Consider the following 18,282-nt stretch of genomic DNA (forward strand, 5'->3'; position numbering starts at 1 on the left):
GGGTCATTGAGGAGCTCTGCTTCACATGAATTGGGAGTTTATTCCAGAGGAGAGGCAATCTCTGGGAGATATATCTCTCTCCAGCATGTTCTGTTAGTGTCACAGGCTAGGCTGAGATCCCTGGAGCAAGGGAATCATGTCACATTTGATTTGTGGACGTGCAGCATTTATATTAGGGCAGGGTCAGGCACAAGTTGCCCCAGAAGCATATAGCATACAAAGTACAGTGGCATGGCTTTCAGTCTTTCTATGTAGGTCATGTTTTTGAAGGCCCTGAATTTTAGTGGTGAGAAACCTCGGTGGTCTCTCCAGCTGCTGCACCTGTCTGGTAAGGTACATGCAAAAGGGAGTATTGTAATCAATTAGTGGTCTGATGAGGGTCAAGTACAGAGGAGTCATAATATCCTTAGTCACTCAATTAGTGGTCTGGTGAGGGTCGAGTACAGAGGAGTTATAATATCCTTAGTCTTGGATGCGATGCCCTTATTTATCAGATGCACAATGTAGAAGGCTTTCCTTAACATTAAGGATTTTGTCTTAAAAGACAGCTAAGAGGGGGGAGAGGAACAGTTTTCTTAAAAGAAAAGTATCAATGGTGGTTGGTGAGGCAATGTACCCCATATCTTTGTTTAGTAACCCATCACAAGCCTGTGGGATTCTGGCAGCTCTCATTGCATTAGGAATTCATATATACTTCATGCAAACGGTCTTATGTTTTTTCTTTTGTGTTACATTTTTTTCCTTTCCCTTTGCTGATGAGGCATGTTGGTACCATTACCCAAATCTGTGTGGAGGTCCAATTAGGCAAATGGTTTTACTTGCATGCTGATACAAAGAAAGAGAGGTGTGAAATATTTCTAAGGAAAAGAAAAACTATTGCAAAAAACAAAGGCAACTTTTACTTTTCTGAGCAGCCTCCATGCTAAAAAAATAAGTGTGAACAATATTTTGTTGGTCTTTAATGAACTGCAGCAAATGTCCAACACTTGTTTCTGGTTTCCATGTCTTTTTCAAACTGCTGTCAGCCTGTTTAGTACATTATCTTGAAGGTTGCATACTCCCTCATCAGACCTTTGTTTAGGGAACCAACCCAAGCATTACTTCACAGAGCAGTAAATATAGTATAATAATTTATAATTAAAACATTATTAAACGTTTGTACTAATCATGGTCAACAGAGGTCGATCTCTTCAATGTGTTGCATCCAATCTAAACAGTTCTGACACCAGGCCTTGAACTGCTGAAGTAAAGAAAGGAGGGAGTTAATAGCCAGCGAGATAAGAACACAGTGATTTGTAGTTCATCATTTTCTATTGATTTGAATGCTTTGTTTCCTGTTATGAAATACATAATAGATGTACGATATGTTTTGATATTTTGAATGTGTTATATTGAAGACTGAAAACTATTGAATATAATAAACCACTGAAAATGGATTTCCCAGCTAGACATTTCTGATGAACAGATGTAAATAAATATGCAAATGTGAATAAAATACAGATCTATGCTTTATATGTGCTTCATTAAGCTAAACACATTTTCTTATGGTTTAGAGGGGATGTAAAGTATCTGACTTGTATTCAGTTGTCCTGCTTGGTGGGCTAAAGGTCTTCGGAAGAGTGTTATGCCTCAATGACTGCTCGCAATGTAGTTTTTGCACTGTAGTCACACAGCCATTTCCAAATTATTTCATAAATGACATGGTATCAATTGCATTGCTTAAATAATATGTATGTGCCCTTTCTAAATGTAGCTTAACGTGTGCAGTTTGGTTGGCTAAACAGACTTTTTTAATGGTGGAAAACGGTTTATCATGACAAAATGATCAGTTCAGTGATAGAAAAGTAGCTGCTAGTGTTAACTCACTGCCAACAGCCAAAGAACACAGATCAGATTAACTAAGACCATCTGCACTGGAGAGGTAAGCAGACATTGCAGACTTCAGAAATATAATTTTCTAAAACTCAAGAAATAGGAACTGAAATCAGTAAATGAGAAAAAGTATCATAACTTCAAGTAATGTAAAGCTTCATTGTCAGTATTCCTGCATTTTGACCACTGACTGTCTATGCTTAGCCACTTACTTAGGTATATGTATGTGTATTCAGTTTCCCAAAAGTATCCACTCGCTGTCAATGCATCCCAGTCATCAAGTTCAGATATACAATGAAGCCATTAAAGGAGGTTAAGAAGTGTTGTTTTGAAAATAATTTCAGTATATATTAATAATTACCACACATTAGATATTTGGATATAGTCACTGCTGATGAAATTCAGTCACTCCATCTTCACCATAATGGGGTAACTGTGGCATTTGTGGGTAGATTCACCATCAATGACAGCTGAACAGTGATTTATCAGCATATTGAAAATATTTAGACTGAAAGCCATAATGCATTTCATTCTGTGGGACAGGCTTGAGAACATGGCTAGGTCAGAATAACCAGTTACACTGTGTTCTGAATTCTGTCGCTGCATGTGTTGAATATGCTCTAAATTTATTTTACAGGATGATGACACAAACTATCACATGGGTTTCATTACCGCAGCTTCTAACCTGAGAGCAGAAAATTACAGCATCCCCCCTGCAGACCGACACAAGGTAAGAAGTTAGGGGAGGGGACTTCTTTGGGAGCAGGTGAAGGAGGGATACAGCAGGTTAGGACAAGTGATATAAACTCAGAAAGGTAAACAAAAAGTGACTGACACAATGCCAGTGCTAAAAGCACACCTGCTCAGATTTATTGCCTTTTAAGCTCCATGTAAATGTGTTTGCTGTCAGCTGTTAACTCTCTTCCTGCCGGAAAATTATACGTTTCTTTCTATTTTCTTAGAAGGCACATTTTCTAGTCATTCTGTCCAAGTTTCTAAGGATGGCAAACTTTAAAGTAAATTCATCCTAACACAAGAAAATGTAAGGACAAAATATTTTGAGAATTAAGCATGTACATTAATTTCCTGATTTATGCATATGCTCAAATTTCCAGAAAAATGCTGAGGTTAGGCTCCAGTGTCCAAATCAAAGTAAAAAAGCAGTCTTCAGTCTTCAATAAAGGTAAAAAAGCAGACTTGAATCGAAGAATAAAAGTATAAGAAGTCTTCTTTATTGTCACACAAGCGCTTTCACATATTGCTTCCTCAGGTGTATACTAACAAAGGTAAACCACACCTATATATACTTAACTAAAATAATCATGTGACTCAATAACCCATTTACCATTAAAGCTGTATTCTCTCTTATAAATCAGAAAGCATTGCTTAAAGCTAAGTGTCTATGACACAACAAAAGTGTGACTATTTAATAAAATACAATAAATCTAAAATACATAATATATATCTAGAAAACATTCTATCTTCATATTCATAATGTAGAGCTTCTAAAAATATATATAGAACTTCTAAAAAATACATCAATTCTAATGCATCATTTTAATAAAATTCTTAAAAACATATAAATATAGATATTTCATAGCAAACATTGCATAAAAATATATTAATATATTAAAAACATAAACCCATAGCCATCTATTTCTATTTAGAACATCTATATATGTTCTATGCAGTTTATGAGCTTAGGGTTGGTGGTTCATGTTTGACCACCCATGTGGTTTATCTTGCTATCTGTGGCCAGTGCAACTGTTTTTATGTAGGCAAAATAGACCGCAGCCTCAGAGAAAGGGTTAGAGAACATGTATACCACATAGGGAAGGGCTCAGAGAACAACGCTTTGTCTAAGCACGTTTTGAAGGTAGGCCAAAAACATGCATTTAGGTTTATGATTGTTGCAAGAACATATGAGAATATGAGAAATAGTGACATTAGAGATAGAACCGAAGAAGCTGAAGCAATATGGATAGCTATGCTGAGAGCCAACTTTGGTCACAGGCTGAATGACAGCTTGCCCATTAAGCCTATCTTAAGAAAAAGGGGGCTACGTAGGTAAATAGATGGCTATGGGTTTATGTTTTTAATATATTAATATATTTTTATGCAATGTTTGCTATGAAATATCTATATTTATATGTTTTTAAGAATTTTATTAAAATGATGCATTAGAATTGATGTATTTTTTAGAAGTTCTATATATATTTTTAGAAGCTCTACATTATGAATATGAAGATAGAATGTCTTCTAGATATATATTATGTATTTTAGATTTATTGTATTTTATTAAATAGTCACACTTTTGTTGTGTCATACACACTTAGCTTTAAGCAATGCTTTCTGATTTATAAGAGAGAATACAGCTTTAATGGTAAATGGGTTATTGAGTCACATGATTATTTTAGTTAAGTATATAGGTGTGGTTTACCTTTGTTAGTATACACCTGAGGAAGCAATATGTGAAAGCGCTTGTGTGACAATAAAGAAGACTTCTTATACTTTTATTCTTCGATTCAAGTCTGCTTTTTTACCTTTATTGAAGACTGAAGACTGCTTTTTTACTTTGATTTGGACACTGGAGCCTAACCTCAGCATTTTTTCTGGATTTTTGTTTGCCTTTACTGTGTTTGCAGAGGTTTTCTGGTTGCTATTGGGCATTTTCTGCATAGTGTATGCTCAAATTTGCTCATTTTTCCTGTGAACAGTTCTGCAGTTCAAAGTGTACTGAAACAGTAACTCTTAACAAAGCTCACACACTTAGCAAAGGAAATGGAAACACCCAGATGTTTCAGAATCAATTTCAGAGGAAGCCCTGACTGTATTTGGTAATTATGAAATCACTGAACAGTAGAAAGCACTTTGTGGATGGCGCAGTGGTAATGTTGTCACCTTACAGCAAGGGGTTCTCCGGTTCGATTCTCAGCTGGGGTGCCTTCTGTGCAGAGTCTGCATGTCCTCCCTGCATTCATGTTGGTTTTCTCTGTGAGTTCTGTTTTTTTTCCCACATTACAAAGACATGCATCTGGAGTGTTTCTTCCTGGATCTCCACTGAAAATTGGTTTTGTTCCAAGTCGGACTTTCCCGGTAAACAAATGTTAAATAAACAACGAAATAATCTTAGTTGAACTGGAACAAGACAATGAGGTTGCTTAAGGTTTAAGTCATGCTATCCCAGCCAGAGAGATCAAGGTATTGGAATATCTTATGAAGAAGGGGATTGGGAGCATTTGGGAACAGATTAGCAGTAATGTGGTTCATCTCTGAGGTGGTTTAATTTCATTGACATTGGTGCAAGGGGATTGGACATGCACCAGTTAAGCTGTAGAAGAAATTAGATAAGGGCTGTGGATGTTATTTGACAAAGTTTAAGTTACTGAGTGTAAAGCAGAGCTGCCTACATATGCATGTCTTTATTTGTAGTTCCCTGGGTATGCAGGTCACAGGAACACTATAGTACATTATTTGCTCGGTGTATGGCTATGTGGAAAAGGATTGTATTTAAGAAAGCTTGACTTTAAAGATGAAGATGGAAGTTTCAGTAAAACACATTGAAGGGCGATGGTGGAAAGAAATGCAGGCCTGACGACTGAAACATTAAGAAAGGAAGGAATGGTCCAGGCAGTTTCATGTTGTCTGAATGAAGTACATAAGGAGAAGAGGGAACTGCTATGATTGACGGTTAAGGCAGTGAATTAGAAAAAAATTATGGGCAGATGAAAGAAGTCTAGATGGAGATGAACATGGAGGTTTGAGTGGTGGCAGCAAAGCAGGATGAGGCCAAATAAATAACAGTGGCACTGACCAACAAGAATTTTGGAGAAAGTGGCCTCAACTTTCTCTGAGTAAGCGGTGAAAAGGTAGCTGAAATTCAAGTGGTGGAATTGGGGAAGGGCAATGTGTTAAATATGAGCAAAAATAATTATCAGTGTCGTGGTCCTTCTATGCATTCTACATTTCACAGGAAAATGAGTCCAGCACGAATCCCCCAGTCTAGTGGTGCTGGGTGGTATATTGAGAGTAAACATAATACAGCTTTTGTAAGAAACACTCATGAAGTGGTAAAAGTGCGGGAGGCGCAGTGGTTAGCATTGTCACCTCACAGTTAGAGGTCTTCCGGTTGGATTCTTGGCTGGGGTGCCTTTTGTGCAGAGTCTGCATGTCCTCCTTGTGTTTGTGGGGGTTTCCGGTTGGATTCTTGGCTGGGGTGCCTTCTGTGCAGAGTCTGCATGTCCTCCTTGTGTTTGTGGGGGTTTCCTCCCTCATTCCAAAGACATGTGTCTGGAGCATTTCTCCGTGGTCCACTGCTGAAAATGGGCTCTGTCCCAGTCGGACTTTCCTGGTAAACAGATGTTAAATGAATTAATTCCTAAGTAAAAGACTTGTAGATGCAGATTTTTCTGATGGCTGACATTGCTGAATATTATATTAATTGCCATGTGATGTCCATAATTTCTTCCTCATTAAGTCCGGATTCATTTCATAAAATTGTAGACAAATTGATTTGCCCCTCTAGCTAAAACAGACACTAAAGAAATGGCTAATATCTCAGAGGTTCTTTGCATAACTATAAGTTGACAGAATAAGGCATGACCTCCCTGAACCTCAAGGGTGGTAAGACATTAGCAATATGTTCCTGGGAAGTATCTGAGAGTGGCAGCGGGAGTCGGGGAACTCAACAAAGTGGTGTCTTTTACAGATGTTGTGTTTCATAGAGTAAAATAGTTTCCTTTCTTCTGAAGCCTCACCTGATAGAGGTGGGACATTAGCAGCAGATTACTGAATCACCTATCTGTGGTTGAGGGCAGGTGACTAAGGTGTACAATCCTGATCATGGGTCTCACAAGGAAGACCAAGATGTATGCCACTGTGGGAGGGGGTACATCAAGATTTTGCATGTCTGTCACAGAGGGTGGGTCACAGAAAAAGGGTTGTAGGACATATTAGGGTAGTAGGTGGATGTCTCATGATCATGGATGCTAATTTTCAATGATCAAAAAGGCAAGTTATGTCTTTTGATCTTTGAGTGATTTCCTGATCAACTCAAACTTACCTGTATTTGCTGTCCCCATACAGTAGCTGCTTATTTTTTTTCCCTAAGGGAGATGATTAAGCAATTATGGACACTGGATAGGTAAGAGTTTCTCTGGTTCAATTCTTGGCTTTTCCATTATTAAAAAAAAAAGCAAATTATGTTTTTCAGATTCTTAAAATCATTTTTTCACTCTTGATAGGCCAGATTTTGTTTAGTAGTGGTGTTTATTTACCATAGAGGATAGAGACTATGAAGATCCTGTAGTCCTGGGTTTGAATCTCTGCCTCCGTTTGTCTGTTGTGTGAATGAGCAAATTATTTAATCAGACAGTAACCCCCTGAAAAAATGCAATTGTGCCTAGTGGTTTACTGGGGTAACAAAAATGTATTTAATGCAGTCTGTAAGCTTTGAGATATGCTTTTAACTTTATTTAAATTGCTTCATATTAGATTGTTCTTTACAAAATTTCAAAATTCCATTTAATAGTGCCATTATCTAGGTGTGACACACTGCTATGTGTGCACTTGTGTGAATGCAATACATTAAATCTGTACAAGACAAAAAGGAAATAAACATACTGTACACTGCAGTAATGTAGTGTACATATAATAATAATAATAATAATAATAATAATAATAATAATAATAATAGAATGTGCGTCTAGGAATGTGCACACAAAGATCAACACATAATCATGGTTATTTACATGTTTATGACCTCGTAATTACGCAGCCCCCCTCAAACAAATACCCCACTCCAGTGGAGGTAGCATTCAGTGAACTAATGAAATATACTTTATTTAAAAACAGTTTTTAAAACTGGATCTTGGTTAACTGACATACAATTTAGGAGTGGACAGTTGTAGTTAATACAAATGCCACATGTACCAAAAGCAAATATCTGGTACACTTAGACCTTAGAGCCTTCACCCTTCCCAGGCACATCTTTAACGCAGCAAGGGGCTACTGTTTCTTGCAGCAGATAACAGACAATTGAGGTCTGAAGACTCATGGCTGCAGAAAATTGTGAATGTCTGCTGTCACCAGAAGTAGGATACCCAGACTCACAGCGAAGAGGAACATATTTCGCACAGTCAACATCTCTGCAGGTTGCATGCTTAGCATTCATGCTGAGAAAATCAGAAGGCCATGGATGCCACTTCAGCTGATTGGATTCATCTTCCAATGCTAACGCAACACTTTATGTGGGAGTGCTGTCCTTCAAATAAGATATTAAACTCAAGTCTTATCTGCCTGTAGTGGTCATATCAAAGACATTACAGCTATCATTTCTTTTAATGAATAGAGCAGGGACTGATTTTATTAAAAAAAAAAAAAAGGATTCAGACAAAAATGAGAATTATAAAAAGCAGGAAACTATGCAAAGAAATCTAACTTCATTACTGGAAATTTATGTTATAACGAAAATATTGGGGTACCTTAACAGAGCTGTAAGCTGGAAAAAGTAATTTATTGCTTATTGTAAGACAATACTCCATGCCTCACTATCCAGATATTCCTTATTGCATATAAGCTCACATTGTGACAGTGTTCAAGAGACCTTAGACTATGTCTTTCATTTACCCATAAGAAAATACATTTTCATTAATTTTATTAAGGCCTGCTAATTTTAGTGCATCCTTTAAAAAGGCCACATAACCTATAGTACATCTGCAGGAGAGAAAAATATGGAACTAGGCTTCCTCTTTTCTGCAACCCATAACTAAACACATCTGTTCTTCTTTTATCGTGAGGAACATTTGGCAAATTAACAGGTAATCATCTGCGTGCTAATCTCCAAGAAAACCTCCCAAATTCCTGATGTCTTTCCAGTTTATTCCATCTGTCTACAATCCCCTGCCTGCATTCTTTATGAAGCGCATCCCACCAAATTAAAAAAAAAAATAGTAGTTAAGACATATATATGCATGTAAATATAGATATATATAATTATATATGTATACATATATATATATACACATATAAATACACACACACACACAATATATATATATATATATATATATATATATATATATATATATATATATATATATATATAAAAGGTCTCACTTCAGAATCCTGAAATATCACAATCCTGAACTTTATAATCCGGAACCCAAAATCAAGAAAAGTCAAAATCCTGAATCACAAAATACTGAAAATATACAGGACACAAAGAATGACAATATTCCAGTACAGGGACACAGAGAAACACATACAAGACAAAGGATAGCACTTTCACCAAGTATGCGCCCCCCACAACCCCTGCTAATTAAATATATAAACTCCAAGATTGCACTCCACAGAAAAAAATGGCAAACATACCATCACATGTGTTCATGACTGCCTGTTGTAACCTTAGTAACATTCCCTTTTAACTTACTATACTACAACATAACTCATGATAGTGTAGTGAAGTGCAATCTTGTAGTTGATATATTTAAGTGGCAGGGGGAGCTTATATTTGTTGGAATGTAATCTGGTTTGTGTTCTCTATAGTCAGTATATGTATCCTGTGTGTTTTCAGTCGTTTGGGATTCAGGGTTTTGAGTTTTCAGGATTTTTGGCTTCCAGATTATGAAGTTTTCTGAAATTCAGGATTGTGATATTTCAGGATTCTGAAGTGAAACCATATATATATATATATATATATATATATATATATATATATAGGTTCATAGGTAGATACTAAGCTATTGGCTCTAGGGCGTATATAAGCCTAGCCAAAAAGGTAGCCTGGCGTTCGCCACTCTGTGACTGTACGAAAATCATGTACTGCCTCTTGTACATGTAACTGTGTGATGTCAAATGAATTCTTCATTAAATAGGGATTGAACAAATATTTAGGAAACAGTGAATTAAACACTCCCCTACATAAAGAAGAACTAAGAATGAAGAAGGGAAGAAACATTTCTAAGTTATATAGCATTAAAGTGTCATCAGGCTCAACACAGATCATTTTGTACTATAATATGTCACGTTTTTTGCCGACAAATCATAACAGCTGGAGCATAAGTTATAATAGCAAAGTCACAAATGATCCATCTTGGATCATTTTTGAAAATGATACCAGAACCACTTCATTTTCACTGGAACTTTGGTAACCACCACCTTCTGCTGTGGGCTTCAGCATGTCTCAATGATTAGTCAGGTGAGAAAAGGAGGCAATACTAGCCTCATGCTGGACTAGCGGTCAGTACCATCATTGGTGCTATGAAGTGTCCCAGTAACAGAAATCATCCATTTTGCTAGGCTGCACCAGGACTAAGGACAGGACCTGAGGAGGTATCAGATCACAAGAAACCAGTGACCTGGGATGTGACTGGCCATACTATTCAGGATATAGATTGGCATATCTTTTCCATGTAAACATGTCTCATCATATTATCTTAGTGGTTATCATCACTGCCTCACAACTCTATCTTTAGTCTCCATATTCTTCTTCTATCTGCTTGGGTTTTCTCGGGTATTTCAGTTTCCTCCCTCCTCTGTAAAACAATCAAGCTCGTGGCTGTTTTATGTTGTCTGTGAATGTATATGTGTGTGCGTGCGTACGTGTGTGTGTGTGTGTGTGTGTGTGTGTGTGTGTGTGTGTGTGTGTGTGTGTGTTTGTATGTATGTGTATATACATATATATATATATATGGATCTATCTTACAACGTCGACAAGTCAAAACGCCGAAAACAAAATCACCGACACCACATAACCGACATTTCACAAACACGAAACCTCACATGCCCGACACACCATAATCCCGACAAGCAACAAACAAAACAAATCCCCGGTCCAAAAAGCACACACACAACACAAGCACACCAAAATCCTTACAAACCAACACTAAACCTCACATACACAACTACCTACAACCTTAACCCAAACCCTAACCCTAAGGTCCGCCACTATCGCACACTCACCTAACCCGCCTAACCTAACTCACTTAACCCGCCCTAACCCACAAACTATCACAGTCGCACACTTACCTAGCCGGCGCCCTAACCCTAAGTCACTTAACCCGTAGCCAACCCACAAACTATCACAGTCGCACACTTACCTAGCCCGCGCCCTAACCCTAACTCACTTAACCTGCCCCTAACCCACAAACTATCACAGTCGCACACTTACCTAGCCCGCGCCCTAACCCTAACTCACTTAACCCGCCCCTAACCCACAAACTATCACAGTCGCACACTTACCTTACTCACACCCTAACGTCCGTCACTACCGCATACATACACAGCCTTTTCCCATGTCGATGTTCTCAGCGTCGGGGTTTTGATCCGTCGGTCTTCTCCGTTTTCGATCTTCTGGCATCGGTGTTCTCGCTGTCGGCGTTCTGACTTGTCGACGTAGTAAGATAGATCCATATATATATATATATATATATATATATATATATATATATATATATATATATGTATGTGTGTGTGTGTGTGTGTATATATATATATATATATATATATATATATATATATATATATATTATGGTTCCCACCCGCGGTGGTGGTGCTGCGGTAGCATTGTCGCCTCACAGTAAGACGCTGTCCGGTTCGATTCTCAGCTAGAGCGTCTTCTGCGTGGAGACATGCGTGAATGGGCGTACCTTCATTGAAGGTTGTGCGTCAGGGCTGGTAACTCGGCACATAAAAATCAACTACCATTCATTAGCGGACCGGAGTTCCGCTGTGGTGACCCCTAACCGGGAAAAGCCGAAAGAAACAAGAAACAATATATTATGGTTCCCCTGCATTTGACTGGATGTACGCTTGTTCGACAAACACAGGGGTGCGATGTAATGTCAATAGTAACAATATCTGAATGGTGGATATGTTGATGGTGTAGAATGTTGATACAGGTACATGGGTTTGGGGGGTGAGAGTGTATGTGAGTCAGGGTTAGGGTCACAGATGAGTGAAGGATGGGTGTTTGTGTGTGAGTTTGTGTATTGCAGGGGAAGGGATAGGTTAGGGAATAGATATAGTATTGTCTGTATGTGTGACTATTTATATGTCTGAGTCTGTCTTCTGTAGTGGTAGTGTTATGGGAAGGTTTAAATGACTTTAAGGTGTAGGGTTAGGGTTAGCATCCATTACTAAGATGGCACAGTGGGGTGGGTAGACAAACAAAAATTAAATCTTATCTCATTCACTCCAATAGAGCTCAGGAAGTTTGCATTGTAACTTCCAACTTCCTAAGCCTTTTGACAGAACCAAATTATGTCCTCACATTTCAAACAAATGTTCCTATCTCTGGAACCATTGGGGTTACGAAAGAAGTATAAATGGCAAAACCTTCAGCACAAAATATTTTCATAGTGGTAGTATTCTTTAGGTTCTAGGTCTTAAATCGAATTTTATAACTCACAGTAACTATTATGTTTGTAATATTTTGTAACCAACTTACAATATCTCAGCAACCACTCAAGTTGCACACATACTGTCAGCAAAGTTTTATTCATCTAGCTCAGAGCTTTCATGTGAGGCTAAGGAGTTCTCTGTGTAACTTGGTTGTTGAGATATTTAGAAAAATGTGAGAATTAGATCTATATAAATGTAGTATCATAAAAACAACAGTTAATATTTATTTACCTACACTAGACAGAGGTCCAATGTTAATGCAGATGAGTTTACCATTGTGTAAGGTTTAAGATGAACTCTTTTAAAACCTTGTACATAGCATGGTTTTGTAATTATTTATGCAAATATGAACAAGCAATATTTGACCTCTAAAGGCGTCAGTAGGAGTTAACTGCAGATGCACCTGGAGGCGTCACTCGGATGTAATTTGTTAAATTAAAGATGCAACAAAACAAAGCCACCAGCTTTTTTTTCTTGAGAATTTATGCACTGGACTACATAAAAATGTAGCAAATGTAAGCCAGAATTAAGACAGTTTGGCAAATTACCTGTAAGTAATTGACTTGGCAAGATTTCTGTAGCATATGTTTTATACAGCTTTGCTGTCTGCATTGGCAGACTGCACAAATCTGAACCAACATGAAAAAATTAAGTGTTTGAGTAGTATATGTCTCCATATGCATTTGGCTGGATAAGTCTTTTAATATTTTGCGCATAAACATTGGATTAGATACTAGTTTTTTTTTTGTTTTTTTTTTTTTTTTTAGAACAGTACCTTTCCAGAGGCCCCAGAAGCATCTCGGAATTGGGTTTCTTGTCTGTTTTCATGTTTCTAGATAACTGTAGCTTGTTTGTTTTCAGTAGTTACTTCTTGCCACCTTAATAACACTGATAATTACATGAAAGCCTTTTTTTTGTTATAATTTGACAAAAGATGGCAAAATGTAGAATTTAGGACAGCAAGGGCGATGATGCATCTGGTAATGACATCATCAAGGCAGTATCCAGGGAGACATAACAGAGGTGGAAAAGACACCGGCAACCAGAGAAATATTTTGTTTCATTTGTTAAGCAGGTGAATGTGCTGGTCCAAGGGACCCTGTTCAGACATGACCAGAGCCAGAAGGATAATCTATAAAATGAGCACAATGAGAAGCAGTTATCAAACAGACACAATTATTAACAAATATTTCCAGTAATGTAGTCAAAAATGTCAGAACAATGGACAGTATTTACTTAACATAATCAGAGTACCAAATTAGCTTTGTTGCTGTATAATAGCTTTCGTTGGTAAGGAATAAAAGAAAGATGGGTTTCAGAGAGTCTGTGGGTGGAAAATGACAGAGTTAATCATGGGCAAGTACCGTGAATTGGCAAAAGAGAAAAGGAAAAAAAAAGTATGGCGTAAGATGAGGGTTAAATAACTGCTACGCTACTACATGTGCATTGACAACAGAGAAAAAGGGAGCTTTTATTTTTTCAAAGTGCAATGCATTGTTAAAAAAGATGTACTAGCAGTGGAATTTATATATAAAATATAGTAAGTTAGTGTATGTTGTTTGTAAAGTAGTAAGCAGCACAAGTTAGTAAACCGCTTAATGAAACAGCAGTGTCTGTTATGGCATATATACTTATAAATCATAATCGGTGGTGGTGCTGCAGTAGCATTGTCGCCTCACAGTAAGACGCTGATCGGTTCGATTCTCAGCTAGAGCGTCTTCTGCGTGGAGACATGCATGAATGGGCGTACCTTCGTTGAAGGTTGTGCGTCAGGGCTGGCAACTCAGCACATAAAAATCAACTGCCAATCATTAGCGGACTGGAGTTGCGCTGTGGCGACCCCTAACCGAAAGACACAACAACAACGTATAAATCATAAGACTAAATCATGTCAAACTTTTTTTTGCTTATTATAATTCAAGGTATAACTTTAAATGTCTCTAACTCTGCATGGGTCATTTATGGTTTTTAATGCAGCGGAGAACTTTAATAAGTTCGAACAACTGGCATGCGCATTTAAAATATGTTGCAACATTAATCTGGATGATGTTTAAAAATCCCTTATTTGTTATTGTACATGTCCAGTTATACAATCTGAATATTTAACTTCAGACTTTTGATTGTTTATAATCCAGCTTGGGTGTCATGAAATAAATTTAAATGAAGTGCACAGGTCACATCTGTGATCAGCATTCCTTTATGATATATATGTATTTTTTAGCAGAAATTAATTAAATATAAGTGTCTTCACTAAAGTTTCTGCAACACAAAAAGAGAGGTGGATTCTTTTTGATAATGTTTAACTAAACAATGTCCCCAAAGAGAGCCCCGAAGTGTTTTGCTACGGAATTATACAAATTATTGGTCTCTGTACTATATAATAAAATAAATGGAAGTTCAACTATCTTCATTGTCCAATAAAATGGAAGAGATACAGAATCAATTTTCCTTAGTTAAGTAGCTATGAAGGTTGACATAATTTTTCTCCCTTTGCAGCACCTTACCAAGGACATTTGCCAATCTTATCAAAGAGTACCCCGCTCAGCTAAGTTTTTGCATTAAATAACTAGTTTTTTTTTCACAATATCTCCTATGAACGATATGGAGGCTTTGTCCTGCAAAATTTCATATGCAGAAGTGAGAAAATTAGTCTAAGAGAATGGCAACTACTTGTAGAAAATATTTAACTTGTGAATTTATGATAGATTTTAACTAGAATCTATTTACCAAGCTCTCTCTCATTCTTATCTAGAGTCATAGGCTTGCACTGAGCTAGCTGCCTTTTGAGAGCCATTTTAATCCCTGCCAGCTTCCATGTCGGTGTTTAAATTAACTTTTTACATTTGGTTATTGATTGGTCATACACATCCCATGGTTGATAATTTTATATTACCCCTAGTGAGAATAACTGGGATCATACTACAGATAATTTGAGGTGACCCATGCATGGGATAAAGCATTTAGGAGTTGCATCTCTCCATTAGTGGTCCAGAGGGTGTTTGGGTGGAATATGAGTGAGTTAGTCACAGGGCAAGTGCTGTGAATTGGGAAAAGAAAAGAGTAAAGGAAGAAAAAAGTAGGGAATGATGATTGTCGTTAAGGAATGGCAATAGCACTACATTTGCATTGACTACAGAGAGGGGGGACTTTTTTTGCAAAATGCATGGGTAAACATTACCCATCCACAGATCCAGTTTGCATTTGAATGTGTAAAGGGATGAGCCTTGTTTTACTTACATAGGGAGTCTGTTCCAGAACTATGGCATCGTCTGTGAGATATACTTGTTCCTCCAAACTGTTCCACTGATGTTGCACAAGAGGTTTAGATCACTATTCTGTGTATTTTTGATGAGATTTGATTTGTTGATATGGTCCATCAATACTGGGTTGAAGGCTGCCTTGTTTGCCAGACAAAGATCACCTCTTAGAAATCTGAATAATACAAACTATAATGATTTGTCTTTGAGTCGTCCATGTAGGAGATTTAGGCCTTATATCCTTCTAGAATTCCAGTTACTGTATATGTCTGGACAGATGCATAGCATAGAGGGAAGTATACTCAATTACTGGACAAATGAGGGCTGAATAAAGGAGTACAATCACATCCCAAGATCTGGACACAATCCCTGACAATGACATCACTACATCTAGACACAATCCCTGATAATGACATCACCACATCTAGACACAATCCCTGACAATGACATCCCGAGATCTGGACACAATTCCTGACAATGACATCACTACATCTAGACACAATCCCTGATAATGACATCACTACATCTAGACACAATCCCTGACAATGACATCCCGAGATCTGGACACAATCCCTGACAATGACATCACTACATCTAGACAAAATCCCTGACAATGACATCCCAAGATCTGGATACAATCCCTGACAATGATATCCTGAGATCTGGACACAATCCTGGACAATGCATCACAAGATCTGGACACAATCCCTGACAATGACATCACTACATCTAGACACAGTCCCTGACAATGACATCACTACATCTAGACACAATCCCTGACAATGACATCCCGAGATCTGGACACAATCCCTGACAATGATATCACTACATTTGGACACAATCCCTGACAATGACATCACTACATCTAGACACAATCCCTGACAATGACATCCCGAGATTTGGACACAATCCCTGACAATGACACCACTACATCTGGACACAATCCCTGACAATGACATCATTACATCTAGACACAATCCCTTTGTTTGTAAGGACAATGACATCACTACATCTAGACACAATCCTGACAATGGCATCCCGAGATGTGGGCACAATCCCTGACAATGACAGCACTACATCTGGACACAATCCCTGACAATGACATCCCGAGATCTGGTCACAATCCCTGACAATGACATCACTACATCTAGACACAATCCCTGACAATGACATCCCGAGATCTGGACACAATCCCTGACAATGACATCACTACATCTGGACACAATCCCTGACAATGACATCACTACATCTGGACGCAATCCCTTTATTTGTAAAGACAATGACATCACTACATCTAGACACAATCCCTTTGTAAGGACAATGACATCACTACATCTAGACACAATCCATTTGTTTGTAAGGACAATGACATCACTACATCTAGACACAATCGCTGGCAATGACATCACTACATCTAGACACAATCCCTGACAATGACATCGCTACAGCTTGACACAATCCTTGACAATGACATCACTACATCTGGACACAATCCCTGACAATGACATCACTACATCTAGACACAATCCCTGACAATGACATCACTACATATGGACACAATCCATGGCAATGACATCCCGAGATCTGGACACAATCCCTTTGTTTACAAGATGTACAATATAGAAGGACTTTCTTTTAACAGTGGACACATGTTGGATGAAAGCTAGGTCACTGTCTACATAAGTTCTCAACTCCTGTACAACTTGGTGAAGTCTTGGGACGTAGTGTCAGTGTGTTAGTTCCCTGGGGTAGATGACTTCCCAAAGGATATGTTAATGCACTTTTTGGCATTTAATTTCAGTCCATGATTTTGGCAACATTTGTCTATTTGGGGCAAACTTTCCTGCAGGAAACAATTCAAATGTGATTCAAATGGGTTCAAAATATGTACTAGAGATGATGCATTCTTCATGTTTGTGTTTATTGTTTGCACATTTAAAAATAAGGACGAGACATGCCACGCACGTTGAATTAATGAATAAGAATTAAATAATATCATGATATTTCTGTTTGTTGTTCTCTTAACTGATATGACTGGTGTCTTATAAAAGTGTTTTATTTTTTATGCCTGTTATTCTTCCTTGAAGGATTTTTGAAACTGAGAAGCCAGAAGCTGCACAATAAAAAAGAAGATGGATTTGCATCAGGGACAGGGTTTTGTTTATTCGTTGTCAAATTATGCCTTGGATTTATGTTTAATTCCTTTTATGGGTCAACACGTTAAATCTGATCCAGTGTCTAAGGCCACTGTCCTCTTGACTTTTATGTGTGTGTTCATGTTTGTGGTGTTGGCTGGGGACATTACCATACAGATAACTATGGTTGGGGGAAAGGAAGATAGCCATTGATTATTCAAAACTAAGATATTTAATTGGAAGGATGCCATTGATTATTCAAAACTAAGATATTTAATTGGAAGGATGGCATTGATTATTCAAAACTAAGATATTTAATTGGAAGGATGGCATTGATTATTCAAACTAAGGTATTTAATTGGAAGAATGGCATTGATTATTCAAAACTAAGATATTTAATTGGAAGGATGACATTGATTATTCAAAACTAAGACATTTAATTGGAAGGATGGCATTAATTATTCAAAACTAAGATATTTAATTGGAAGAATGTCATTGGAGAATATAGTACATTACTCTGATTGTTTCTTTACACTGTGATTTACTTGTATTCTGCTTTTAATTGCATATTAAAACTTGAAAAGAGACCACAGCTATATCTCTTGTGAGTCAGTCAG

The 18,282-nt window shown here is 37.5% G+C and overlaps 1 protein-coding gene across 2 annotated transcripts in view; it reads left to right on the top strand.

Moving 5' to 3' along the window:
* Positions 1 to 18,282, top strand: part of LOC122807796 (ubiquitin-like modifier-activating enzyme 1) — a 2,541,412-nt gene that overhangs the window by 1,497,559 nt on the left and 1,025,571 nt on the right. For both annotated transcript variants that reach the window (XM_044078854.1, XM_044078853.1), the window contains exon 21: positions 2,510 to 2,602. In XM_044078854.1, coding sequence (XP_043934789.1) covers positions 2,510 to 2,602 — 93 coding nt within the window. The remainder of the gene's footprint in view (positions 1 to 2,509; positions 2,603 to 18,282) is intronic.

Source organism: Protopterus annectens, chromosome 7.part1, assembly GCF_019279795.1.
Source record: "Protopterus annectens isolate FY-2018-M chromosome 7.part1, PAN1.0, whole genome shotgun sequence".
Taxonomy (NCBI): domain Eukaryota; kingdom Metazoa; phylum Chordata; order Ceratodontiformes; family Protopteridae; genus Protopterus; species Protopterus annectens.